Source organism: Narcine bancroftii, chromosome 6 (assembly GCF_036971445.1).
Source record: "Narcine bancroftii isolate sNarBan1 chromosome 6, sNarBan1.hap1, whole genome shotgun sequence".
In the NCBI taxonomy this organism is placed as follows: domain Eukaryota; kingdom Metazoa; phylum Chordata; class Chondrichthyes; order Torpediniformes; family Narcinidae; genus Narcine; species Narcine bancroftii.
The window spans coordinates 37585566-37612312 of NC_091474.1; the positions used below are offsets into that span (position 1 = coordinate 37585566).

General features: G+C 41.1%; 2 protein-coding genes and 1 long non-coding RNA gene across 5 annotated transcripts in view; 1 reads left to right on the top strand and 2 right to left on the bottom strand.

Annotated features, from left to right (window-relative positions):
- Positions 1-616, bottom strand: part of znf335 (zinc finger protein 335) — a 91231-nt gene extending 90615 nt beyond the window's left edge. For both annotated transcript variants that reach the window (XM_069884652.1, XM_069884653.1), the window contains exon 1: positions 481-616. The gene's annotated coding sequence lies outside the window, so the exon portion shown is untranslated. The remainder of the gene's footprint in view (positions 1-480) is intronic.
- Positions 412-18603, top strand: LOC138735957 (uncharacterized). Of its 2 annotated transcripts, none has more exons than XR_011340028.1 (3): positions 412-974; positions 6231-6299; positions 16617-18603. It is a non-coding gene; the product is annotated as an uncharacterized lncRNA (long non-coding RNA). The 2 variants fall into 2 exon arrangements; XR_011340027.1 differs by having other exon boundaries at positions 960-1050.
- LOC138735956 (matrix metalloproteinase-9-like) lies at positions 7632-26747 on the bottom strand. Its single transcript, XM_069884656.1, has 13 exons — positions 26554-26747; positions 23395-23624; positions 22404-22552; positions 21441-21581; positions 20014-20187; positions 18706-18879; positions 17881-18054; positions 15790-15945; positions 15491-15701; positions 13693-13829; positions 12570-12726; positions 10037-10134; positions 7632-8964 (listed from the first exon to the last, which is right to left on the bottom strand). The coding sequence occupies exons 1-13, from the start codon at positions 26677-26679 to the stop codon at positions 8852-8854; spliced, it is 2040 nt and encodes a 679-aa protein (XP_069740757.1). The 5' UTR covers positions 26680-26747; the 3' UTR covers positions 7632-8851.

Sequence of the window (26747 nt, forward strand, 5' to 3'; positions counted from 1 at the left end):
TCGCCCTGCATCTGTGTCCACTTCTCGCCCCTTGTCAGTGTCCCTCTCCCCCCATGTCCCCCACTTGCCCCGTATCCGTGTCACCTCTCGGCCCATGTCCGTGCCCCTTTCCCACATCCACCTCCCTATCGCCCCGTGTCCCCCCTCGCCCCCCCCCCCCCCGCCCCGTATCGCCCCTGCCCGGTGTCCCCCACCGCCCCGTATCCCCCCTCATTTCCCCCCCGTGTCCCCTCACTCCCCGTGTGTCCCACTCTCTCTGACTCTATTTAGTCCTGCCCCTGCTCGCTGCTGCCCGCACACTGCCTGAACTGCAGTGCGCCCCACACCAGCCTGTCATTTCCACACAGGCACTGAGCCGAGCTCCTATTCAAGGGGGGTACGTGAGCCCGGGCCCTCAGGCCCCGCTCCGTCAGGCCGCCTTGGCCTCGCCTCCCGCGCTTCGACCGCAACCTGCCTTCCGAGCGGCTGCCCGATCCTCACCTTCGCCTCGCAGCAACGGAAAGTGTGAAATTACAGAGCGCCGAGGCAACACCGCTGTGCCCGAGCCGACCACAAAGCTAAACAAATAACACGGCAATCTTGAAAGACGCCATGTCGCCTCCCCGGCCGCCTCACCCCTTGGGCCTTCTTTTGTATTCATCACCGCAAGGACCGGCGCTCACTGGCTGCGGCCAGGAAAAGGCCACGGCCAAGAGGCCGGCTGCCAAGAAACAATCCAAATCCCGGGGACACTCAACGCAAAGCGGCTACTGGTCGAACAGTTCAATGCATTCGCTGCAAACTGAAAGGAACAAGGGAACTATTATTCTTAATTGGCGGATGTGGATCGGTTTAATCGGTGCAGTGATACGGCGCAGTTGCATGCGGTGCGACCGCGACCTTGCGTCTGACGTCATCGTCGTGCGTCTGACGTTGAGGGTGTGCTGGTGAACCGGCTGCAGCAGCAGGTTGTGATGAGTGGCTGCTTACTCAGGGTGAGTCTGACACGCAGCGAGCTGGAGCCTGAGGAATGTTGCCTTTGGACTCGTATCGACGGTGCATCTCCCGCAGGTTGGAGGGTCTGTGCTCTCTCCAGCCAGATGGCATTAACAAACAGTAGGATCTTTCAAGCTGTCGTGTCAAATGGGGCTGACCGGGCAATTTGTGCCCCACTCACATAGCAACTTGAAAGGGTCTGATCCGGTCGGCGTGGTCCTCATCCCGCCGGGTCCCTGGCGCATGGCGTCACAGGGAAACCTCTGGCTGAAGTTCCTGCAGCGATCGGGGCTGGGGGCGGGGGGCAGGCCACAATCGGGGGAGTGAAATTGCTGCTGTCTGCGAGGGGGTGCCACGATTGGGTGGGGGGAGTGGGGGGGGGGGGGGAGAGGTGGATGCCGCGGTGGGGTTGGGGGGTGGGGGGCGAACTGCTTCTGCTGTGAACGCCACTGCGATTCGCAGTGACGGCTCAACGTTTGCAGCAGTGGGGCTTGTCGGGGGGATGGTGATTGACGGTGGGTGGTGACTGATGGCCAGTGGGTTGGTAGTGGAGGGTGGGGGGGGGGAGGGTGGGGGGGGGTGGGGGGGGGGGAGGGTGGGGGGGGGGGGAGGGGAGACTAATTACCGATAGTTCCCATGATCTCGTGACGTGTCTTTTACCGCGTGGCTGAGATCCCCCTGAAATGTCCGGGTTGGCAATTTAATGGGTCGATCCTTCTGCAGATTAAAAGGTGCTTTGCCCCAGTAATCGCACCTGGACCCCAGGAGGGCCACCCAGGTGCTGCAGTTTAAAAGAGCTTAGCAACTTTACTGCCTTTCACTAAACCTGCTCACCTTTCTTTCCACTTCCCCCTTTTCCTATCTTTCCAGTTCTCCTACCCACCCTTTCATCCCTCCACTGTTGTATTTCCCGCCCCCCCTTTCTCCAACTATCATCTCCTGCCCCCCACTCTTTTTCAGATGCCTGCCCGCATTTTCTCATTCTTTGATGAAGGGCTCAAGCCTGAAACATCAGTTATGTATCTTTACCTTTGCTACATAAAGGACATTGCTTGACCTGCTGAGCTTCTCCAGCATTGTGTATTATATATGGACACTCGTACATACAAACATACACACATATATAAATATAACACACACACACACACACACACACACACACACACACACACACACACACACACACACACAACTGCATATATATCTAATATATATTTATGGATGTTTATCTGTTCTTCATGTAGATCAATATGGAGCACTCTAGAAATGTCCAAGGAGATTCAGTTGGGATAATATTTGATGCTGAATGTCATGACCACATTGAATTAAACCTTTTTTTAATTTTTAAAAAATTTTCACACTCTGAACCATATTAACCAAAATACACACAAATATTTCCCTCTTGAATATACTCAATGTCCTTTTCTCCCCTTTTTCCCCTCTCCCTTCCCTCCCTCCTTCCCACCCCCCCTCCCTACCGACTAAACGTTCAACATATACAATACAATAAACCCATTAAACAATGTCATCACACAATAAAAATAAACAAGAAAATTGTGCCATCTACTTTTACACACTAGGTCAGTTCATTTCGTTTTCTCATTCTGTCATTTTAGGCGGTGGAGGTCTGTGGTAGGCCCTCTCTGTTGTGTTCCATGTACGGTTCCCAAATTTGTTTGAATACTGTGACTTTATTTTTTAAATTATATGTTATTTTTTCCAATGGAATACATTTATTCATTTCCATGTACCATTGCTGTACTCTCAGGCTCTCTTCTGATTTCCAGGTTGACGTTATACATTTTTTTGCTACAGCTAAGGCTATCATAATAAATCTTTTTTGTGCTTCATCCAATTTGAGGCCTAATTCTTTACTTCTTATATTACTTAGAAGAAAGATCTCTGGATTTTTTGGTTTGTTGCTTTTTGTGATTTTATTTAATACCTGATTTAGGTCTTCCCAAAACTTTCCCACTTTCGTACATGCCCAAATTGCATGCACTGTTGTTCCCGCTTCCTTCTTACAGCAAAAACATCTATCTGATACTGTTGGGTCTCATTTATTTAACTTTTGGGGTGTGATGTATAGCCTGTGTAACCAATTATATTGTATCATGCGTAATCTCGTGTTTATTGTATTTCTCATAGTTCCAGAGCATAGCTTTTCCAATTTTTCATTTTTTATCTTGAATTAAACCTTTAAGGTCATATAAAGTTTAAAAAAAAATGTTGAACTTGCATTAGGGACACCTCAAATGTCATACAACGCTGTGCATCAATATACATTCAAAATAAGAACAAGTGGCCAAATTCATTTCAGTATGGGCCCAAAAAAGCAAAGCAACATTGGTAGAAGCTCTTCACAAGCTCTTCACAAAGGAGAAAGTGAGAAACATCAGTTTCGTCTCACTTCCAGACAGGCAAGGGGCAAGGAGCAGGTAATTGAACAGCAACACCAGGCCTGCCTCAGTGCTCCGGCTATTTTTCGGGCAACACCGGGTATCCTGCAAGGATAAAATATGTACACATACAAGTGCATATATATATATTATTAGTCATTACCATGTAAAAGTTGACCTCCTTATTTGGCCCCAGCCGTCCGCCCTCCAGAGCTCCTGACACTCCGGCTTCCTGACCATCGGAGCTCCCGACACCATGAGCACAGACTTATCCTCCCACACCTGGTCACCCGCCCACCCATCCTAGCGCTGAACACCCTGAACGATGCAGATACTCACCGCAGTAAAATGTAATATGCATATAATAGCTGACCCCCTAAATTTTATCCTAAAAATTGGTCCAAAGAATTCACCTATTACATGCATACATTCAGATTTCAGATTTATTGTCAGAGTACATACATGACATCACATACAACCCTGAGATTCTTTTTCTTGTAGGCAAGGGAAAATTACCACTTATTGGTAGTTCAAAAAAAACCTGTACACAAGGTACACATGTACATAAAGAAATGTAAACCTACTTTGCAATGCAGAGAAGAAAAAAAAATAAAGTGTAAGAGTCCTTTAATGGGTCCCTGATTGAGTTTGTTGTTGAGTCTGATGGTGGAAGGGTAGTAGCTGTTCCTGAACCTGGTGCTGCGAGTCTTCTGGCACATATACCTTTCCTGATGGTAGCATCATAACTGAGCCTTGATGATTTCTGCTGCTCTCCTACAGCAGTGTTCCCTGTAGATGTTCTCGATTGAGGGGAAGGTTTTGCCTGTGATGTCCTGGGCTGTATCTACCCCTTCTTTTAGGGCTTTAGGCTTAGGGGTGTTGTTGTCCCTATACCAGACTGTGATGCAGCCGGTCAGCACACTTTCCGTCACACATCTGTAGAAATTTGCCAGGGTTTCCAATGTCATACCAAACCTCTGTAAACTCCTGAGGAAGTCTTTAACCAGGTTTCAGGAAAGGAAGAAAAATTACCGAAAAAGAAAATAAGTGAATTAAAACCAGTGTAGGCACTGAAAGAAAGTAAGAAAATTGTGGACTAACAGAAAAAAGAAAGAATAGAAATAGAAAGTAAGAGAAAAAAATAAAAAAATTCACACTTACGGTATATGTGTGAAATCCCACTTTCAAGCTCTTTGCCTTTAAATCAAGGATTGATGCCATAATTTGAAAACTAATAGCAACACAAAATCACTAACATTCCACAGTAAATTTGATTTTGAATAGAAAGTTTTTTAAATACATTTACATTTTCTGCTATTGTTCCAGGAAATGAAGGACCAATGAACTTGCAGCTTTTGCTTCTTAATGGCAAGGGCTCTCCAATTATTTTGATTGACAATTTTGACCAACAGTACAGTAACATTGTAAACTAAAGATAGACCATCCCTTTGATTTAATGTCTGGTTTTATACTTTAATGAAATTTGCTTCCACAATCTGTGGTTTGAAATAATTGTACAATAAATGAATGGTCAGTGAGATATTAAAAGTTCAGGGTAGCTAGGTTAAGTTAGGGGTCCCCGCAGAGTGAAAATAAAGCATTAACAACAGGAAACAATGCACCAGTCTTCACACTGGAGTACCTGCAAATATCTCAAAAATAACATAGCGATGAGTTTCAAATGAGAGGGAACATGGAACAATCCTTATTGGAAAAGTGAACAGGACTGCAGGCAGGCAAGTCTCCAGAATCTAATGAGATGCACTCAAGGCTTTGAATTGAAGCTTTTCCAAACTGGGTTCCAGGGTAGGGCTGGCTGATTTGAAAATTCTGAATGACACCCCTGTTCACATAGGGAGGGAAAATGATTCACCAGGTCTGACTAAGTAAACTGTAATTATTTAAGTAACCAACCCGTAATTAAAGAGGTGAGTTTAGTTTTTAATTCGAAGCTGAGAACCACAACCTTCAATTTGTTTGCATGCCTTTCACCTAAAGAATCTCAGCTGATGTGATGCAAAACGTTCAGCATGTGGATGGCATTGGAAATGATTGCCTGATGGATGCATATTTAGCTGCAGCCTTTATAACAAAATCAGATCATTATTTGAAGTTAAAAAAAATAGGCATGGTTACAAGACAAAGAGTGCAACTAAATGATACATTTATGACAGGGAATGATATGAAGTTCACCAGATTGATTCCTACACAGTGGGAGGAAAGCTTTAAGAAGAGATAGAATTCAGAAGAACGAAAGGTGGGCTAATTTGAATTATAAAATAAATCTTGCACTGCTTGATAGAAGCAATGATGTATCCCTTACAAGTGATGTGAAAATTAGGGGTCATGGTCTCAAAGTAAGTCAGTTGGTCTCATTCATGGTCTCAGTTGGTCAGGTCTGAGATTCTTTAACCAGGTGATGATCTTTGGAATTCTCTGCCCAATGGCAAAGTGGAGGATAAGTCCCTGAGATTATCAAAATATTTCCTGATATTAAATTAACAAAGGAGAATGGAGTTTGTGAAGGAATGGTGTGGAGGTAAAAGAACAGTCATAATCTTCAGTGGTGAAGCAGGCATCTGGGACCAAATAGCCAAGTGCTTCTATTTCTTCTGTTCCATTTGGATTACTTTTGAAAAGAGTCATTGCAAATTATATTCTGAATACCCTTCTCTGTTGAACCTCGTAAGGTTTTAATATGTTATGAAGTCAGAGAGGAGATTATGTTTTCTCTTTGCATGAAATTGATGAAGCTGTTTATAGGCACAATGGCAAAAAGGAATTCATTCCCAAAATAATTTTTTGGGTATCATTTGTTCTCAACAAGGATTGGATATGCTGTCCTTTTGATTTCAGACATACTGAGAATGATTTTAACCTTGCTTGGAATGGATGTAAGCAGTTGGGGAAATGCAATATGAGCAGGTAATTTTCTATTCCTTTTATATCATGGTCACAGCATTTGTTTTATGTCATAGTCCTTTACTGAATTGGAAAGCTGTTGTGAGAAAGAGAGCATAAATTAATGAATAACCATGATAATAAAATGACATGGTCGATATTTTGTACACTATTAAAAACAACCAACTGAAAAACCTCACAAAGATTAGCATATACTGAGCCGTTGTCATACCCACTCTCCCGTTTGGCTACGAATCATGGGTCCTCTACTGGCATCACCTACGGCTCCTAGAACGCTTCCACCAGCGTTGTCTCCGCTCCATCCTCAACATCCATTGGAGCGCTCACACCCCTAACGTCGAGGTACTCGAGATGGCAGAGGTCGACAGCATCGAGTCCACGCTGCTGAAGATCCAGCTGCGCTGGATGGGTCACGTCTCCAGAATGGAGGACCATCGCCTTCCCAAGATCGTGTTATATGGCGAGCTCTCCACTGGCCACCGTGACAGAGGTGCACCAAAGAAGAGGTACAAGGACTGCCTAAAGAAATCTCTTGGTGCCTGCCACATTGACCACCGCCAGTGGGCTGATATCGCCTCCAACCGTGCATCTTGGCGCCTCACAGTTCGGCGGGCAGCAACCTCCTTTGAAGAAGATTGCAGAGCCTACCTCACTGACAAAAGGCAAAGGAGGAAAAACCCAACACCCAACCCCAACCCACCAATTTTCCCCTGCAACCGTGTCTGCCTGTCCCACACCGGACTTGTCAGCCACAAACGAGCCTGCAGCTGACGTGGACATTTACCCCTCCATAAATCTTCGTCCGCGAAGCCAAGCCAAAGAAAAAATAAAAAAAGAGAAAAGGACTGGGCAATTTTGGACAAACAAAGTGGAAGTTGTTCTGCTGGATTCCTGAATTTGACTGGTACAGTAACATACCCCGATGTTACAGCTGTTCAGGTAATGGAGGTTCATCTTTACTGAATTCACAGATCACTACAAACAAACCTGAGTTATAGAATAAAAATTCGCTCTTACTTCATGTAACATATATTTATGTGTATGTGATTATGAAAAACTGCACTGTAGACATTGTTCTCAGAATGCATCCTCTTTAAAATGGGGTGTGCTGTGTTCCAAAGGATTTCCTCCTGGAAACGACAGTGCCAAGTGAATATTTCCTTCAGATAATGGACTCCCAAGAGGATTGGCCATTCAACTCATTTAATCATGTGACGTTCACAAGGCTAGTTGCCAAGTCGGTCATTATGCTCATGGCATCAAGTACTGCTGAGCACTGCAGGGAATGCTGAGTGGATTCAGTGTTTCTCAAACTTGGTCATCAATGAAAACAAGTTCTAAAGTTCAACAAGCTGTTTATTATTTACAAAAAAAAAAGCATTCAAAATTAAAATAGTTTGTCCTCACCACATAGTTTAAACTTTAACTTAACTAATATTAAAGAGGTTCCGACCTGAAACACCGGCAATTTTTCAGCCCAAGAGTTCTTCAGTTTTTTGCTCAAATATTAAAATGAGCTTTCTTTAAAATACTGAAGTCATACTCAGTAATGCTGAGTGAAGTGAAATACAACTACAACTAACAGATAAAAATATTGTTATAGTTACAGACTGCATTTTAATATTTCAGTAATGGTGAGCTGCAATGGTAGCTCTTGGACTTAGAGTATGCTCAAGATCTCAGGGTTAGATCATTCCGTCCATGACTATCCTGTGAGCTGTTACTGAGCTCAGAGTCAATAATACTAAAGTGACAAACTAAATTCTATATTTTACAACCCAAGTGTTAGAGGAAGTTGCATAAGGATGTTGGAATGATTGAGACCTCTTCACAAGTTATGAACAGTCAATAGTATAGCAATGAAAACCAAGTCTCTTTATTAGATGTCCTGCTATTTATGGCCCATTTAATGGTAATACATTATGAGCAGGTAGGTACAGAGCAGCACCACTGACATACATAAAAGAGCTTGGCAACAGTTGCAATGCACCTGTGCATTAAGCCGATCAACGGCTAGATTTTCACAAGGCCATGATTATTGGAATGATAGTGTTATCCCCACTATCCATAAATGAAGATTTATTTGAATTTCTATGCTACAATATGTACCAGGTGAGAGCAGCATGAGCAGTATATTCTACTTATAATCACATATTGTCCTTTATATCCTGCAGAGTCTATGAATCTGAAGCTACTTCACAATTGCAAGATGTAACATTAGTTCACAGAGACTGGACACGACAAACCTAATCCCAGCATTGGACAGTCCAGCAGACACATTGACTTGACCTGAATAAGCAGAGTCAATTTATTTATCTTTTACATGATGACTTAGTTCCTTAATTTAAATGATATTTCAATTTTACTTTTATACTTTCACGCTTTCTCCTTGATTAATTCCTTGCATAAATTTCACAGCCTGTAATGACAATTGGATAAAATTGAAAGCAAAAGATAATTCGAGGATTATCCTTTCATGCCAAAAGATAACAGAAGACCATAAAGACAATAAATTAGAGAGTAATTTTTCCTCCGGGGAATGTTAGTCCTGAAGTTCAATATTCATTTTTGCAGTTCAGTAGGTGATGCTTGATATTGCCGACATAAGTAATACGATATCGTCTGTTCATCTTCCAGAAATACTGTTCATAGAGGAAGTAGAAGTTCACTGAAAGAGAATGGATGATTATGTTCAGTGACTGGTTACTTGTCCAGTAATTTAATCACAGTTTTACTCCATGTTACATCACAGACCAGCAGCAATAGAAATTTGCCAAGACATTGTTATTTTTAAAATAATTTTATTATTAATTACTAATAATATAACACCTTATCTAACCTTAACCCCCTACTATGTGTTAATCTATATATATCTATATATATATCTATATATAGATATATATAGATATATATATAAATGTGTGTGGTGAGAGAGAGAGAGAGAGAGAGAGAGAGAGAGAGATACCCAAACCATTACAGCTGAGGCACTATTTTGGAAAGTTATTCCAAAGTCAGTCTTAGAAATCCAATGTTGACACAAAGACTCTTAACTGATGGGGGAACTGACAATGAGTGACTTTTACAATACTTCCAGAACCCAGATATGAGTCAGTCCAAAATGACCATCACAATGGTCATAATCCAAATGCAGTATTTCTCCTGCTCCAAATACTAAATATGGGTCAATCAAAGTGACCTTTCCTTTGGACATGGTGTGATTTAATATTTCCCGTTCAAAGTGACCTTTCGTTTGGTCATCATGTGGTACACTAATTCCCCTTCAAAATGTCCTTTCCCTTGGCTACAGTGGGGATCAAAAATCCTCCAGACCGGAAGAAAAAAAATTGTCCATTAACACACAAAGCCACTCCAGCTCAGTGTTCCTTCAAAGAGCTCCTGCTTCTTTGAAATGGCTCCTGATCACAGTGAGCTGTTCCTTTCTAATGTTGGTCACATGACTCCACCTGTGTCCCTGGAACACTTCCTTTCTTTTCAAAAGTAGTGAAGAGGGTACAGACTGTCCAAGTTGTTGCCATCCCACAGTCATCTCCAAAGCTGTGCAGGATTTGTTAACTCAAAGTGACAATCCCACTAAAACGGAAGGTATGGGAGCCCCTAATACATATATAAATACTACATTGCATATGATTTCTGGTGTTTGAAAAAATTTGGTGAGGCAATATGATTAGGCTTGCATAGTAGTTTGAAATTTGAAGCTGTTATCTTTTTGGGGAACTTACTTTGGTGCATGAATACGATATTGGAATCAACAGGCACATGTTGGAAATCATTATAAATCTGGCTGACTCTGTCAATTTTCTGTGTCTCCATGTTGAACCTGAATATTAGATATAAAGCACACTGTTAAGTTCCATCAAGTGTAACTCTTCCATTTATGAGTGGAATTGATTGATTAAGTAGAATTTTAAATTTTACCTCAAAACAATTCCAGAAATACACACCTCAGCTTAATCTGCATCATTCTCCATAGGCTCATGCTCAAAGCATACATGACTATAGTCTGCAACTATGAATCTTTCCTGCTCCACAGAAGTATTTTTTTCTAAAGTTACCATGGCCAGATATGTTCATTTCAGAATTCATTCCAAACATTCATGGACTTATTTAGGGGAAGGAGCTGGATATTTACTGAATATTTGGCAGCCCAGTTAGTGAAGTCGTTAGCATAATGCTTTTACAGTGTCAGCGACCCAGTTCGAATCCAGCGCCGTCTGTAAGGAGTTTGTACATTCTCCCCATGTCTATGAAGGTTCCCCCAGTGCTCTGGTTTCTTCCCACATTCCAAATATGTACAGGGTTAGTTGGTTAGTATCAGTCACGTTGGGTGGTGTGGGGGCAGAAAGCCTGTTACTGTGCTGCTTTAAAATAATTCATTAAATTATAGTCAGGGGAAGTTGTATATTTCTATATATTTTTAAAATATATTTTCAGAATCTAGGATGTCTAACAAGGCTGTCATTTATTGTGCATGCCTCAGTGCTCGTGAAGATGATAGTGAGCTGCTCTCTTGAAATTCTGCAGTTCATCTAGCAAGGATTCTTTCATAGTGAGGTTGGGTAGGATGTTTGAGGATTTAGACCCAGCAGTGATAAACTACTGCCCACACACTTCCAAGTTAAGATGGTGGTGATCTTGTCCTTCCTCTGGTTGAGATCTTGGGGTTGGGAGCTGCTATTGGGAGTAGCCAGGGTGAGTACCTGAATGATGCTGCTGCCACTGTGCTCTAGTGTCGGAAAGAATAAAATATTCATGCAATGCTGTCCTTCAGCTCCTGCCAAGATTTTCAAGCCCCCCCCCCCCCCACGTCTGGATATTTCTGAGTGTTGAGTAGAGGGTCAGCCATCTTTCAAGCAGTTGAAGGTTGGGTTGGGAGGAGGATCAGTGAGACACATTGGTGGATATGCTGAGGGATTTAGTGAAGGGAGATTGACCACCTACCGTATATTTAGGCATATGTCGACTGGCGTATGTCGATCCCCATTTTTCAGCCTAATTTTAAGGATTTTATGGTATATGCAGTGTATAAGTCAACACCCATTTTTCGGACTGTCTTGGCCTCCCAGGAACAACCCAAAATATTTTTTAAGCACCCCAATCACAAGTAACAAAGCTGTCAAGTAGGTAGGTTTAAAAAAAAAAATCCCTCAGCCTACCAGACAGCAACAGAGCTGGAAAGGCAAACGTTGTGCTCCAGGTGGGAGCAGAAACTTTGGCCTACCAGGCAGCAGGAGCAATGGCCCATGGAGATGGAGCACTGACATGCTCCCAATGGGAGCAGGAACCTCAGCCTACCAGGCAGGAGCAGCGACGGCGACCTCAAGGTGCCAGGTAGGAGGTGTTGGGGGGTGACAGCACTGACGGTGGGGAGGTGCTTCCAGCATTGACTTTACACTGAATTAATGTCAATCTGGATTTTTCGGTGAATTTAAGGTCTCAAAAGTATATAGGCATATAAGTCGACCCCCATCCCCCCCATGAGAAAATTTTAGGGTTTCATGGCTCGACTTATACACCAAAATATATGGTAATAAAAAATATACCCCAAAAACACTAAATGCTTCGTGTCCCCGTTGTGCTGACAGAGGTGTTGCTCTATTCGTTCAGCAGGAATAGTTGGAATAGGTCTTGTACCAGAGCAGTGAAAGCGGCTAATGTATGCTATTTGATAAAATTTGACAATCAGTGTGTATGTGCATCAGACACACAGTGGACTTGCACAGAATCACAGAACATTTCCACACAAAAAGCAGACCCTTCGGTCTTTCTACTCTGTGCCAAACTATTTTTCTGCCTTGGTCCAAGTAACCTGCTGCCAGTCCATAGCCCCTCCATCTATGTATCTGTCCAAATTCTTCTTAAATTCATCTTCATCGAGGCCAAATTCATCACTTTAGCTGGCAGCTCATTACACACTCTCCGTGTGAAGTTCCCCTAATGTTCCTCCTAAACCTTTCCTCTTTCACTCTTAACCCATGTCCTCTGGTTGTTTTGCACCAACCCTCAATGGAAAAAAAAACTTACCTATATTTATTGTGTCTATCCCACTCATAATTTTAATTTTAATAACTACCTCTATCAAATATCCCCTCATTGTTCTATGGTCCAGGGAATAAAGTCCTCACCTGTTTATTAACCTTGCCCTTTAACTCATTTGTGGAAGTGTGTGATATGCCCAACCACATTAGATGTATAACATTACTCTGAGGGAATTTCTCAATTCTGATCTCTTTCCCCTTGATGCATTCCACTCACCTCCAAATTTTCTTCCCACCAAACAGTTGCAAGTTCCTTTGGTTTATCATGAAGGCACCGACTATCCGTTCTACTTCATCATCGAAGCCCATCTTCGCAATATCTTTGGGATAACCCTGCAGCAGCTTGGTTCCAAAAAATACCCAGTAGAATCTCCCTATACCAAAGACAAAAACAGCTTAATTTGAGTTTGCAATAATAATAGGGAATGTTAACAGAACTTTAACCCAGTATTGACCTCTTGCAGAGAAGGAACGTGTCTCTGTCTGGTCTTTGTGATAGCAACCATTAAAGTAAACAGATATTGCCCATGTTAAAGTAGTTCTGTGCAAAGTTTTCTGTTGCATTAAATATTTTCTTGGTACTTGGTGGTATGTAAGTGGGAAGAAAAAGTTTGAAAATCACTTTTAATCGTATCTAATTGACTCATTACGTGCACAGTTTCATCACTCCAAAGGACCAATGACCATTTTTCTCAAGCCAAATATTTCAGTAACAATTGGGAAGTAATCCTTTAAAATCAGAGCACTGATGGCATAGGGAATACTTAAAGTGGTATGCGAGTGGAAAAAAAGGTTGAGAACCACTGATGTACAGTCTACTATTGTCTGTACTAGTATTGTGTTTTAAAAGGTAGCTTATTAATATTGCTGTATGCCTCAGGCCATTTATCTGATAGTTTTTTTTGACTGATATAAAATGAAAACAATGCTGGAGAAACTCAGCAGGTCCAACATTGAACTTCATATCGCAAAGGTAAAGATACATCACCTATGTTTAGGGCTCGAGCCAGTTGGTGATGTGTCTTCAGCTTTGTGATATAAAGTACACTACTGAGTTTCTCCAGCATTGTGTTTTACTTCAATCAGCAAATCTGCAGACTTTCATGTTTTACCCCTTCCTTTTTCCCTGTCAAACTCATTTATACTGATTTATGTGAAACAGAACTGATCCATTCCAGTACAACGAGGTACATTTATATTAAAGTATTTAAAACAGGATGTTTTATTTTCAGCCAATAATTTTTCGATGCTTTTAACATAAGATGTCCATTGGAAGATTTGTTGACAGTGATCCCCAAGTACATTTTGAAAATAATTCTTTATCAATAATTCAAACAAACCTGAGAAAAAGTAAATGTTTTGGCTATTTGTATCTTCAAATGCTGCATCAATTTTGGAAGGTGCTTTTGACCACAACTTTGCAATCTGAAATGGTCCTTTGACAACTTTCTTTGTTGCTTCATATTTCCAGACATTTCTAGGAGTGTAAATAAAATCATGACCATTATTTACTTGTTGTCCCAACGATATCACAGGCAATACGGAACTTGTTCACCTGTAACCAGAGGGGGCAGTTAAGAGTGACCTGCTGTTGTGGATAAGGAATGAGCAGAAGCCCGGAGAAGGACATCATAAAGCAGATTTTGAAAACCAATTGTGTAATTTCAGTCTTCATCATTGAGCTGAGTTTTTCCCCCTATTTAATGACTTGAATTAAAATTCTCTATCTGTGGTGATGAGATTTGAACCCATTTCACCAGATCAGTAGTTCAGACCATGAGATCTTATATCAATGATTTAACTATTATACTACAATACACAGTCTGAATCTATTTATTTCTTTTTGAAATCCTTGTACTTACTGAGCAGAACTGGTTCACTTGCCTATCTTCTCCCTTTTCCTTCTGAAGCCCCTCTCACCCTTTTACATCTAAGCCCATTGGCGGAACCTTGCTCTTTGCCTCAACTAGTCTTTATCTTAATACTCTTTAAACATAAAGTAGATGCTGCAGTTAATAAAGAAATGGACTCTGATAACTTCCATCACCTCTCTGAACACATTAAGACATGTTTGGCATTGTGCATGTGCCCAATGTGCTTCTATTTCAAATATCCTCTCCAAAAGCTGTCGGATTTTATCTGCTCTCCTGAGCCCTTTGCCTTCAAATCTACCTGAGGGAAAACAGTCTCACTCTTCTGAAAATATATAAGCAACAATAGAAATACAGTACCAAGAAGATGAAAGAACTAATGGCAAATGGAATGAAATCTCATAGGCATCTAAAGTCACTTTTACACTGCCTTTAGAAGACAGTAATTAACCACCTTTTTACTCCTTCACTTACCTGTGTGAATGCAATGAATACAGTATGAGGAGTTATTTTCATCCAGTACTTACCCACCAAGGTAGGTAGTATCAGAGCCGATACGAAACACATCAGTTCCAGTGTAAAAGACTCCCATCTTCCTGTGACACCAGTGCTGTAATGTCTCCTTTTGCATAGGGATGCTGGGTCCCTATGCAAAAGGTCGCTCTGAACTGGCTTGGTTTAGTGTGAATGCTCCGATTTGCTCTGACCTGGCTTTAAACACAGGTCGTTGACATGCTAATTTAATGGGACTTCTGTGTAAAAGGGATATAAGTCTTGTCCGATTTAGCATCATTCCTCGGATATAGTCTCTGGAGGAGTGCAGCGCAACCTCAGAATGTCACCATAGATCCATTTGTTGAATTATGATGTAAGATCATGTAAAATGGAGCTGTATTCTCAAGAATGTGGAAGCCCAAAGGATCAATTTGATTATTTTGTGGATCCAGGAACAATAAGGACATGAGGATATTTGAAACTCTACTGCTTAGAAGATAAGAAACATTACTTCACAGAAGGATTGTTGAGGTATAGAACTATCCCACAATAAAACATCAAGTTAATAGCTGAAGATATAAAGGGACTTGTATCTTCATTAGAATAGAGATCAGTGCATCTCATGAGGATACAGATCAGTCAAAATTTGCTGTATAATGGAAAAAAAACCCGAAGGCACATTTATGTTCCCATGTTTACCCAACCGACAGTGCTTTTACTTTTTGTTTCCACATCCTTGTATAATCAATAGATTTAAGTTATTATTGCTTACCCATCCTTGAAGAAATGAAGTGTTCCCTTTATACTTGCAACTGCATCATAAATATCTACTTTGCATATGTCTTCAGCTGGCTCAGCAGTAGTCGTGGTGGACACAGTTGTTGGAACTGGTGCTTCAGTTGTTGAAATCGGTGGCATGATGGTTGAAACAGGTTCCGTTGTTGAACTGGGTGTAGAACTGGTTGTAGAACTTGGTTCTGGTCCTGAGATCACAATACAATAATGCAAGTGTGTATAAAATGACTATTTTACTATCCTGGTAAAAGCTCAGAATAATAGAACTGTTTTTACCGTATAGATGCTGTATTCCCTCAATGTCATCAGTGGATAATACGAAGTTTTCTGTGTAGCTGTACATTGGGTACATTAGGGCATCTTTGAGAGATGAATGATCTAATCCTAGAGAATGTCCAATTTCGTGGGCTGCCACTAAAAATATGCTGTATCCTGCACAAAAAGACAGAGAGGTTTCAGTTATTTATTTATTATTTAGTATCCTCCATCCCACACCATCCCTATCTTGAAAGTATCCATGAAACACAAGAGCCCAAATTAGACCACCTTGGTTCATTTTGTTCATCACAGAGTAAATAATGAATGAAGGTGTCCTACTGTTTGAATATTTCAACCAAATAACCAGTTTGCAATTCTTAGTTCAGTCACTGTATGATGATAAACCATTTGACCTTGGCAAGAGCATCATTGATAATAAAATGGGGCTTCTACTTATTCAACATTCAGGTGCATTTTACTGTTAGAAACATAAACCCAGGGTCATTTGCAGCTTCCTTATTGTCCCAATTCTACTAACTTGGCCATTACTGGAATTTGAAGCTACTAATTTTTTTAACATTATGTCTGAATCCCATATTAGTTAATGAACCGCAAGGGAATTGTTTTTTGAATATTAAATATGATATAGCACTTTGAATGACTTTAAATTCAAAATGATTATATGATGAGAAATTGTAGTCTGAAAAAGCCAGAGACATTTCCCTTTCTCACAAGCAAACACAAGGCAGGGAGAAACAAGAGAGAGAGAAAGAGATGGTGCACCATCTATTCTCAAAATGATATTTAATTTCTTGCTCCGCATTTCAATTTCTTTTGCTGCCTAGGGTCACCTTGCATTACCCAGAAGAGTGGAGACTGCTGTTGGGAGACCTGCGCCGCCGGGCTACAGACTGCTGGAGACTAGCTGGAAACTGGCTGAAGTTTCACTAGGTATCAAAACCAGGATGTGAGGGGTGCTAAAGGGTTCCTGACCGTGTTGGAGGTTTGGATCTGGAGCTCAGGTCGCCAGTGGTTTGGACTGGACTCTGTGGCTGCAGAGGTGCTGGAGGCGAATCTACGGACACTCGGTGACTGTGGGGGGTGGCTCTCATTTGCACCTCTCTCTGACTGTAAGAGGCGCTTCAGGCAATTTCTGCTGATAGTGAATCTGTCTGGCTTACAGCAGGCAAAAGCAATTTTATGTAATATGACACTGTTTTATTACATTGACAATAAATTGAACCTTGAATCTTGAAGAGAACATTTTTGAAAAGATGCTGAAACCAGAGGCAAAAACCAACTGCTGGAGGAACTCAGTGGGGGTGAGACTGCATGTATGGAGGAAAAGGAATGGTCAACATTTCATGTTGAGACCCTGCATCAGGACTCCTTTCACAAAGACTGACTCCAATGTTATTTACTGTATATGCTGCTGTATAGGACGACATAGAATTTTCACTTAAAACTTAGGTTTTGAGCGATACCCTTTGTATAAGATGATCCCAAGTCTGGCATTTACCACTGATCACTGGCCAGTGGAATGATGTCACAATATTTTAATACCAAATTACCCAATAAAGGTTTACATTTTATTAGCATATTTTAAAAGAAGCCACTGTTGTCTCCTGTAACAGGCCGTTTAAATCCTATACAGAGCTGATGGCAGTTGGTCTGATCGGATAGACCCCCCCCCCGGGGAAGCGAGGAGACTTCGTTGATAACTGACTGGGCACGTGCAAGATTGCATTTGAGCCGATGGGAAGATGGCAGCGTTGTTGAGACTTTGCTGTCAATGTTCAGATTTTACACCTGGACTATAAGACAACTCTGATTTGATTGTGACATTTTTAAGTTTCAAAATTGTCCTAGATTCGGCATATAAGGTAGTATGCACATAGATTCTTTTTTCCTTGTTCATCTATAGTGCATTGCCTCAAAGTTCAATACTCCACTTCTCGGTGGAAAGCTAAATATTGCCTAAGTTCAAGACAGTTCAAGTAATTGCCACATATCATAAAGTTTGATTTGAGGAGATTGCTATTTTTTTCTATTGTGGACAAGAGGTATCAGAGAAAATGAGCAATAATGGAAAATTGAAGTGATATTTACCAGCATCAGGGCAGAAGCCCCACTTCTTGTCTTGGTTGAAGTTACTGGTGGTTGCACACCAGAGTTTCCCATCTGTTCGTCCGGTGGTGATACACTCATGGTACTCTTGACCATAGAATTTGAAGGGAAAAGTACACAGGTCGCCATCAGAATTGCCACCAACCACAGCATCAGCTGCAAGATAAAATATTAGGTGCAATGAGGTAAGATTGGAGGAAAGAGAGGTGTCAAGAGCTCAATGTTTTTCAGTGCCAGCGATCGAATCCCATGCTGTCTGTGAGGGGTTTGTACGTTCTCTCCGGTCTGCATGTGTTTTCCCCGGTGGCTCCAGTTTCTTCCCACCATTCAAAACATACCAGGGGTGTAGGTAAATCGGGTCTCAGACTCATGGCCAAAATGGCCTGATAACTTTAAATCAGACTACAGAAAATTTCTTTCTGCAAAAGGCTTGACGGCATGTTGCATTTTCGATATCTGACCTGTTTACATTTTTAATATTCAACAATGTCATGCAAGAAAAAATGAAATGTAGAAGAAATATATGATATTGATAATCCATGCTATGCAATAGTTTTCTCTGCATTTTTGTCTCAATTTCTTGATAGGGATTGATCTTCACTGAGACACCAGTGCCATGGGCAATGACTCCAAAACAACCTTGTGAACTATTTTGCTGCAATGAGCATCACTTCCAGTTTCAGAATAAATGGTTGCAGAATACAATCCACTCTGTGTGCTTCCTTCGTGAAGTCTTGATGCCAGGGAGTATAAATGTATTCAATCTGGTTTGACAAACATTATACAATTCTTCAAATGGACAGTTACCTAGGCTAGGACAAAAACCATACTTTTGATCTTCATCAAAGTTGCTGGTGGTTGAGCACCATCTGAGGCCATCTTTCCGACCGTCAGTCGTACACTGATCATAACTCTTGCCGTCAAAAATGAAGGGGAACACACAAGATGATCTGTCACTGTTTCCACCAAAAGTGTGAAGCACTAAGCAAACAAGAAATGTGGAAAACAAAATGGTTAAAGTAAAACAGTAAAAGTAAACTAAAACAAAGCAACATAGTGCCTTTATGGAGATCTCAAACAGAAGAGTATCGTTCTGGAACTATATTCTGCAGAAACTGGGTTTGTAGTTAATTCACAAAAATACTGGAGAAACCCAGCAGGCCATCAGTGTCCATTGGAGGTAAAAATATATAAGCAATGTTTCGGCCCTAGCTTGACGAAGCGCTCAGATCCAAAATGTTGGTTATGTATCCTTCCCTCCAATGATCACTGGGAGGTGCTGAGTTTCTCCAGCAATTTTGTGTTTTAAGCATAGCTCTGGAAGCTGCTTCATGTAATACAGGGGTGATAGTTTTACTTATTAAATAAAGTTAGATGGTTTGAGACCACCCTGATTTCTTTTGAAATTAACTGGCATCTTACGATGTTATGCAAGTACATTTATTGGTTGGCTGTAGGTTCATTAAAACATCCCTACTCAACAGTGCTTCTATTCATATCTTTGAGCAGTGGTCATTGATGATTCTTTGATTCATTGTATCGTCTTTGTAATTCCCAAACCGTTCAGGGTAAATACAGCTCTGTTACTGTTATATTTGCTGAATTATGTTTTCAGCATTGCTGGGTTGTGAAATGGGACATTGGGATGTCAGTGACTAAAAGTTATAAACTTTCCTTATCTCTGATATGAATTATTATGTTGAGTTATTAGAGATTTCTTTTTTCAATCATTTTATTAAGTTTCAGATGAATAAGAATGATACAAAGAGATTGGGATTGCATTTACAACAGTTAACATATACAAATACGGACATCGAGCAACATGTGTAAACTGAGCCTCCCAATCTCTTAAAGGCCAAACATGAAAAGGAATAGTTATTAGAGATTTAATTGCAGGTTATTAGGGTCTATGGTTTTATTTCTGCTGGGAGCACATTTAAAATCCACAAGCTAGAAACTTATGTAATATTTATAGCTGTTCAACAATGATGTAAATGGATGCTGATACCAATTCAGACTGCTTCATACCATATAAGATTGTCAGAAGCTGGAATGGAACACTGAATTGAAAGCTGAGGAAAGTCATATAAAACATCAACATGGACAGAAACTTACATCCTTGTGGGCAGAATCCATATTTCTGGTCTTTTTCATAGTCTGGGGTCGTGGCACACCAGACATAATTGTCCTTCCTTCCGTCCGCAGTACAGGCCTTGTATGTCTTCCCGTTGAATGTAAATGGGAAGTAGCAGAATTCTCCATTGGCATTTCCATAGTGTGTTTTAACCGCTGCCAAGTAAAGGAAAGTGTTAGTGTTTGGAAGTGGAGGAGACACTGCCCCTCTCAGAAGTATGTTCAACTAGTGATTGTTGCTGGTCGGCGCGAAGATGAATGATGCAAAGCAGGCTCCTTTGGGGTCATAACAGGGTGAATGTTGAGATGTTTCCACCAGATTAAGGGGCAGTCCTTTACAGCTGAGTTGCAGTGGAACCTCTTGCAGAGAATAGTGAACATCTGAAAATCTCTCCTGGCAGATTTAAAGAAGTAGGTATGATTTTGAAAGTCAAGGCAACTGAAAGCATTGGGAACTGACACAGAAAAGAAGATGGTGCCTGGGGCAGCTCAACCATGATCTCTGAATGGTAAGGAAGATTGAAGGGGCTGAATGGCCATCTGCTGCCCCTATTTTCCAGTGTGCTTTACTGTTTGGTAATTTTCATGAATCGCTGAGAAGAATTCAGGAAGGGAAAGCCAGATGTATACTATCCAGTGATCACTGGTTGATCAGTGGTGGAGAGAGTGAGCAAATTTAATTTCTTGGTAGTCACAATCTCAGAGGATCTTTCCTTGACCCAACACACTAATGGCATTGTGAAGAAAACATGTCAGCGTCTCTACTTCCTCAGGAGTTTGTGAAGGTTTGATATGACACCAGAAACTCTGGCAAATTTCTACGGATATGTGGTGGAAAGTGTGCTGACCAGCTGCATCATGGCCTGATTTGAGGACACCAATGCCCCTGAGTGTAAAGCCCTGAAATAGGTAGTGGACACAGCTGAGGACATCACAGGCAAAACCCTCCCCACTATCAAGAATATGTACAGGGAATGCTGCCATCAGAGAGCAGCAACAATCATCAAGGATCCACACTACGCACAACCAGCTCTGTTCTCATTGCTGCCATCAGGAAAGGTATAGGTGCCACAAGACTCAAGGTATAGGTGCCACAAGACTCACCACCAGGTTCAGGAACAGCTACCACCCCTCCACCATTAGAAACCTCAACAACAAATTGAATCAGGGACTCAAGGACTCTTACTTGTGCACTTTAAAGATTTTTTAAAAATTCTCTGTGTTGCACAGTCAGTTTGTTTACATTGGTTATCTGTTGGCAGTTCTTTATTTGTTTACATGTACACATTATGTATATTTTTTTGCAATTCCGTCTCGCCTGCAGAAAAAAAGAATCATGTATGTACTCTGATAATAAATCTGAAATCTAAAAGAACAATGATAGGTTCATTGCTACCAGGGTTAGTTACCTGGTCCTTTTCCCAAGGTCCAGAGCTCATCATCATCAAAATGTACATCACCATAGAAATTGCCATGCAGGTCCTTGTCAGGCTGGTAAGCATGTGCCAGCAGACCATCTTTTCCATCAAATGGATATTGGTCTCCATGCCCTTTAAGAAATAGAATTGAAACATAGATGATATTTAAATATGGAGGCAAAGATCTAGAAATCTATCGGTATGTAAGAACCGCTATATGAGACATGCAGTCCAGTCAAGTCACTGCAGTTATCAGGTAGCCTGGAAGAGGCTCACCTTCTTACTTTCTGCTGCCTTGCCTAACATCTAATATCTCAAAGACAGTTGAGAGGACAGCTATTAAATGTTGACCGAACGTTTAGTTGGGATAAGAGCACTGTGCTGAAGCCAAGTCTCCCCATCCTGGATTATTCAACATTTTCCTGCATGGAGATTAAGACATGAACACTTTGGTTTCTGTAACTATGAGATCTTTTCTTTCTTTGGCTTGGCTTCGCGGACGAAGATTTATGGAGGGGGTAAAAGTCCACGTCAGCTGCAGGCTCGTTTGTGGCTGACAAGTCCGATGCGGGACAGGCAGACACGGTTGCAGGGGAAAATTGGTGGGTTGGGGTTGGGTGTTGGGTTTTTCCTCCTTTGCCTTTTGTCAGTGAGGTGGGCTCTGCGGTCTTCAAAGGAGGTCGCTGCCCGCCGAACTGTGAGGCGCCAAGATGCACGGTTTGAGGCGAGATCAGCCTCAACTATGAGATACTGAAGGGCTTATGATTTAGATTAATCATTGATCGTTTCTGTCTTTAGCTTCTGTACTTAGCTTGTCTCCAGCAAAGTACTCCCTACTCCTCTCAAAGTAGAAAACTTGCAAGTCATTCATCAACAATGATGTTGCAGAAATCAATTAAAATGAAGGGAGAAAGCAAATGAAATCATGGAGAAACATAGTGCCTGACTACTCACAATTACGGCCAAACTTGATCATGATATCTGCTTCTCCATTATAAATTCTGCTGAACGTTAATGGGCTGACATCACTCCACACTTTAAATGCACGAACAATCGCATCATCAACAACTGTAGGATCCAAGTCAGGGGTGTATGTTGTTATTCTGTTTGGGGAAAAGCAAAACAAAACTTGAGTACATGGCCATAGAAGATTAATTCAGGTAAGCTACACTTGTTTTACTGGAATACACAAATGTGCTGGAGAAACTCAGCAGGTCATGCAGCATCTAGAGGAAGTATGGAGGCTGCAAGACGTGCTGTGTTTCTCCAGCAGATTTGTTTATTGCACGATGATCTTGTTTAACAGCATGCTTACTAAGTCACTGAAGCACTGTCAGTTCTGCTATAAAATGGGATTCATGTCAGTAAATGACATTCCATAAATGAGTCAATTTAACAGGAGCATTGTACTGGGACATTTCTGACCTTGAACAGCTGGAGTGGCAACACCAGTTGACTCACTGTAGTTGTCAGGTGGCCTGGAAGGTTCTCCACCTCTCCTACTGCTGCCTTGCTGAACATCTAATATCTGGGGTGGCAGTTAGCATAATTCCTTTACAGTGCCAGCAATTAGGACTGGGGTTTGAATCCTGTAATGTCTGTCAGGAGTTGGTACATTCTCCCCGTGTCTGTGTGGGCACCAGTTTCCTCCCACCATTCGAAATGTACCGGCGGGTAAGTCAATTGAGTGTAATTTGAGTGGCATGGACTTGTGGGTTGAAATGGCCTGTAACCGTGCTGTATGTCTAAAAAAATAATGTTACACAATCTTTTTACTGCTTAATTTATCTCCCCATCTCAACAATGATCAATTTAATGCTGGTGGATTATTTTGTAGGAACTAGTTTGTCACCCCTTGTTTGGCTTGTTTTCCACTAACAATGGAAAACCTGTATATTTCATAATTATTTTTCCCAAATCTGAACAGTTTCCATCATGTCCTTACCTGTAAGTTAAATTAGTGTGATCCCATTTTTTATCATCAAATGTCTTGTATGAAAGAACATCAGGGACTCCACAGCGTGGCTGTTTCATGGCACTGAGCGTGGTCGAATCAAGTTCTCCTGTTTCAGGCAGACCCAGGTTTTTTTGCACCTCTCTGATGGCAGAGTTCAGGCTAAACAATGCATGCTCTGTCCTTTTGAAATCCATGTAGCCAAATCTCTGCAAATAGTTCTATAGACAGCAAGATGCAGAGGGTATTATTTATGCTTCTCTTAAATAGAAAATAGAACACTACAGTGTAGTACAGGTGCTTCAGCCCTCAATATTGTGCCAATCCATATATTCCTTGAAGTACGAAACCCTCCTTACCCTGTAAACTTCTATTTTTCTTCCATCCTGTCAAAGAGTCCCTTAAATGCCAAATGCTAAGTGTTTGGAAGCTAATTGGCAATGAACATTGCCACACGCTCCCCCACAAACATGCACACTCTCTCTCTCTCTCACACACACACACACACACACACACACACACACACACACACACACACACACACACACACACACACACACTTTGAAGCAAATGTTTCTAAATAGGGTCAAAACTGGAAAATTGGTTTTATTTCTTGCCTATTTTAGGCACTGTCGTCAATAGTAGTACTTCCTACTGCCAGCGCAAAGTATAATCTTCTTAATGTGCCTTCACAGCCTTTTGGAAGTGCTCATAGTCTTTTTTTATACCAGATAACACAATATATTGCAAATGCAAGTGGGTTAACTGTTCAAGCTAATGGTCCAGGATCCAGAATAGGAGAACTCTTATTCTTATGCAATATACATTCTTACATGATTTTTCAGCTGCAGTTTCCTGTTCAAAGTTTTTTGCTGCTTTAAATATCATGTGGTTTATTACATCTGAAGCCTGAGGCAAATATAAAATGATGTGCCGAATTCATGATTAAACCATTTAATAACTGGGGGAATAAAAGCTTTCTTAACAGAACGATGAATTATAATTGATGGAAAAGCCTGAATGAGGAACTATGACAAGGTCTGCTGCATAATTAGGTTGAAAAATTTCAAATCTTAATTATCAATATTAATTATTAGGCATTTATTTTGATTTTTACTTGTTTGAATTTATAAGATTTCACAAAATCAGTATTTGTGAAGATTTAAAACAAATTTACTAATATTATTGGATTTTATTGAAAAGCAAAAGTCTACAGTTGTAAATACAGAAAATTATTATTACAAAGATTATTAGCCTGAGATTTTTATTTCTCCAAAGATGCTGCCAGATCTGCTGAGTATTCCCATTTTTTTACATTTTAATTTTTGCTCTTGAATTGTCCGGCACATCAAATGTCATTGCATTGGATGAACTTTCTTACATTTAATAACTTCGACCACTGTAGATCTGAATGATGCGCAGAATGAACGATTCACCATTCTCTCCTAGGGTTGTAAATTCATGCCAGAGAATTTACTGCTTTTGTACACATGAATCAACTCTTTTTCCAGAATAGAAATGTATCCTTGGAGTTAAAATTAATACTTACCAATGTTTACTGATTAAAAATTTATTCTGCAAGTGGATGCACATTGTTGTTACTGGGACTTGGTCAAACTCTGTTTGAACTGTTGAATTATTTTGATTTAACAAACAAACCCACTAACTGCAGCCCAGTAAACCCTACTCCTCATGATTCACAAAATTGATGTATATTTCTTCCAGTTTCCCCTTCTCCTGATCTTTCTCATACATACTGACATGTTCATTAAAAATAAATCTCTCAGTAACCTTCAGGATTCTGACACTATACATTTGGATTATTTGTAGCTAGAAGACAAGCAGAAGCTGAAACCTTTGCCCAGCTAAGTGATTCTCTATGAATGCAAGAAGCTGAGGTAGGCTGAGCTTGCAGTTGATGTGCAGCACCGTGGCTGGAAGGCAAAGGTCTGACCAGTTGAAGTCGGTTGCAGAGGATTTGTAGCCACATAGACAGCAGGGCTACTCCGGGAGATGGAAGTGCGAGGAAAGATGCACTTACAAGCAGTTAAAGATCTCTCCAGAGCTGCTGAAAAGGGTAGTCAGTGGCTCTGGACGAGGAGAAAGGATTCCTCCTGGGCACCAAATGGCATCTAGGGGGTTAGCCTGTGACGCTGGGATTCACTGCTGAACCCTCTGGAGATGTTGTGGGTCTATTAGCGAAACACTGAGGAAGGAAGGCGCCCACCTGATAACATAGAAGATGCCACCACTCACTTGGCTACCCCGCAGGGTCTAAGTGGCAAGTCTCAAGAGAGCAATAAGTGATATTGACATCTAGTCCTACATAACATACCAAGATTAATTGCTGTTCCCAAAATTCCTACCCAAATGAGGTCTGCTGTTGTGTTTAGGGATATGACTCAATCCTGAGGTTTTTGGTCTGATTGGCTTCAGGCTACTACACATCGATTGTATTAACCTGACTTATCTCTGCTAAGCTGTCTTCAGAATTGTCCTCTTTACTGTCATTCTAAAATTCTGAACAGAGAAATTCAGATGAGATTGGATGGATTGAGGTCTGAATGGAGCATAAATACTGGAAAGGAGTGCCTGAATCGAGAGTCAATTTTTTGTGTGCTATAAATTTTATGTAACTCTATAAAATTAAAATTATCCAAAAACATAAGAAAGCTGAAGGATATAATTTTTCCAACTAAGTAGAACCATTTCAGATTGATCCCTTGCGAAGCGCTCTTCAGCATTCTTGTTGGAACATTGTCCCCTGCAAACTTAGCTGCTCATTGTGCACTTAATTTTCCGACTTGGTTTCCCATTTCAGTTCTTTCTATTCTCATTCCATTTTGGAGCCAATCCAATGTCATTTGACATGTCAGGTAGAATTGCCCTTTACATAGAAGACATTGTACCTAACATTTCAACAATACATGAGAGGCAATTAAAGCAATTAACTGCACAATTGATCTTCGCCTGTGGTTCCTTCCTCCATCGCCTCAGGCAATCTGACAAGATGACCGATGAAGTTATTACTTGGTATATGAACCTATGTTTCCTTCTAAACCATTTACTTATTTTAACAAACAGCATGCAGTCACATCCATAGATACGTCAAATCACAGAAAGTTCAAAGTTGCCTCATCTTTTTCTTACCATTGCCATCTCAATATCAGTCACGTTATTTTCCCCAGGGAACGCTATGGACAAGGGTGTTGTCGGTGCAGTTAACAAACTGTTTACAAATAGAGTGAGGAACAACACCACTCCTATCAGCATCATTTTGTGAGCAAGAGGAGATCAGATGGAGTTTCTTCAGATGCTTCTGTTCCTCCAAGCTGGAGAATAGA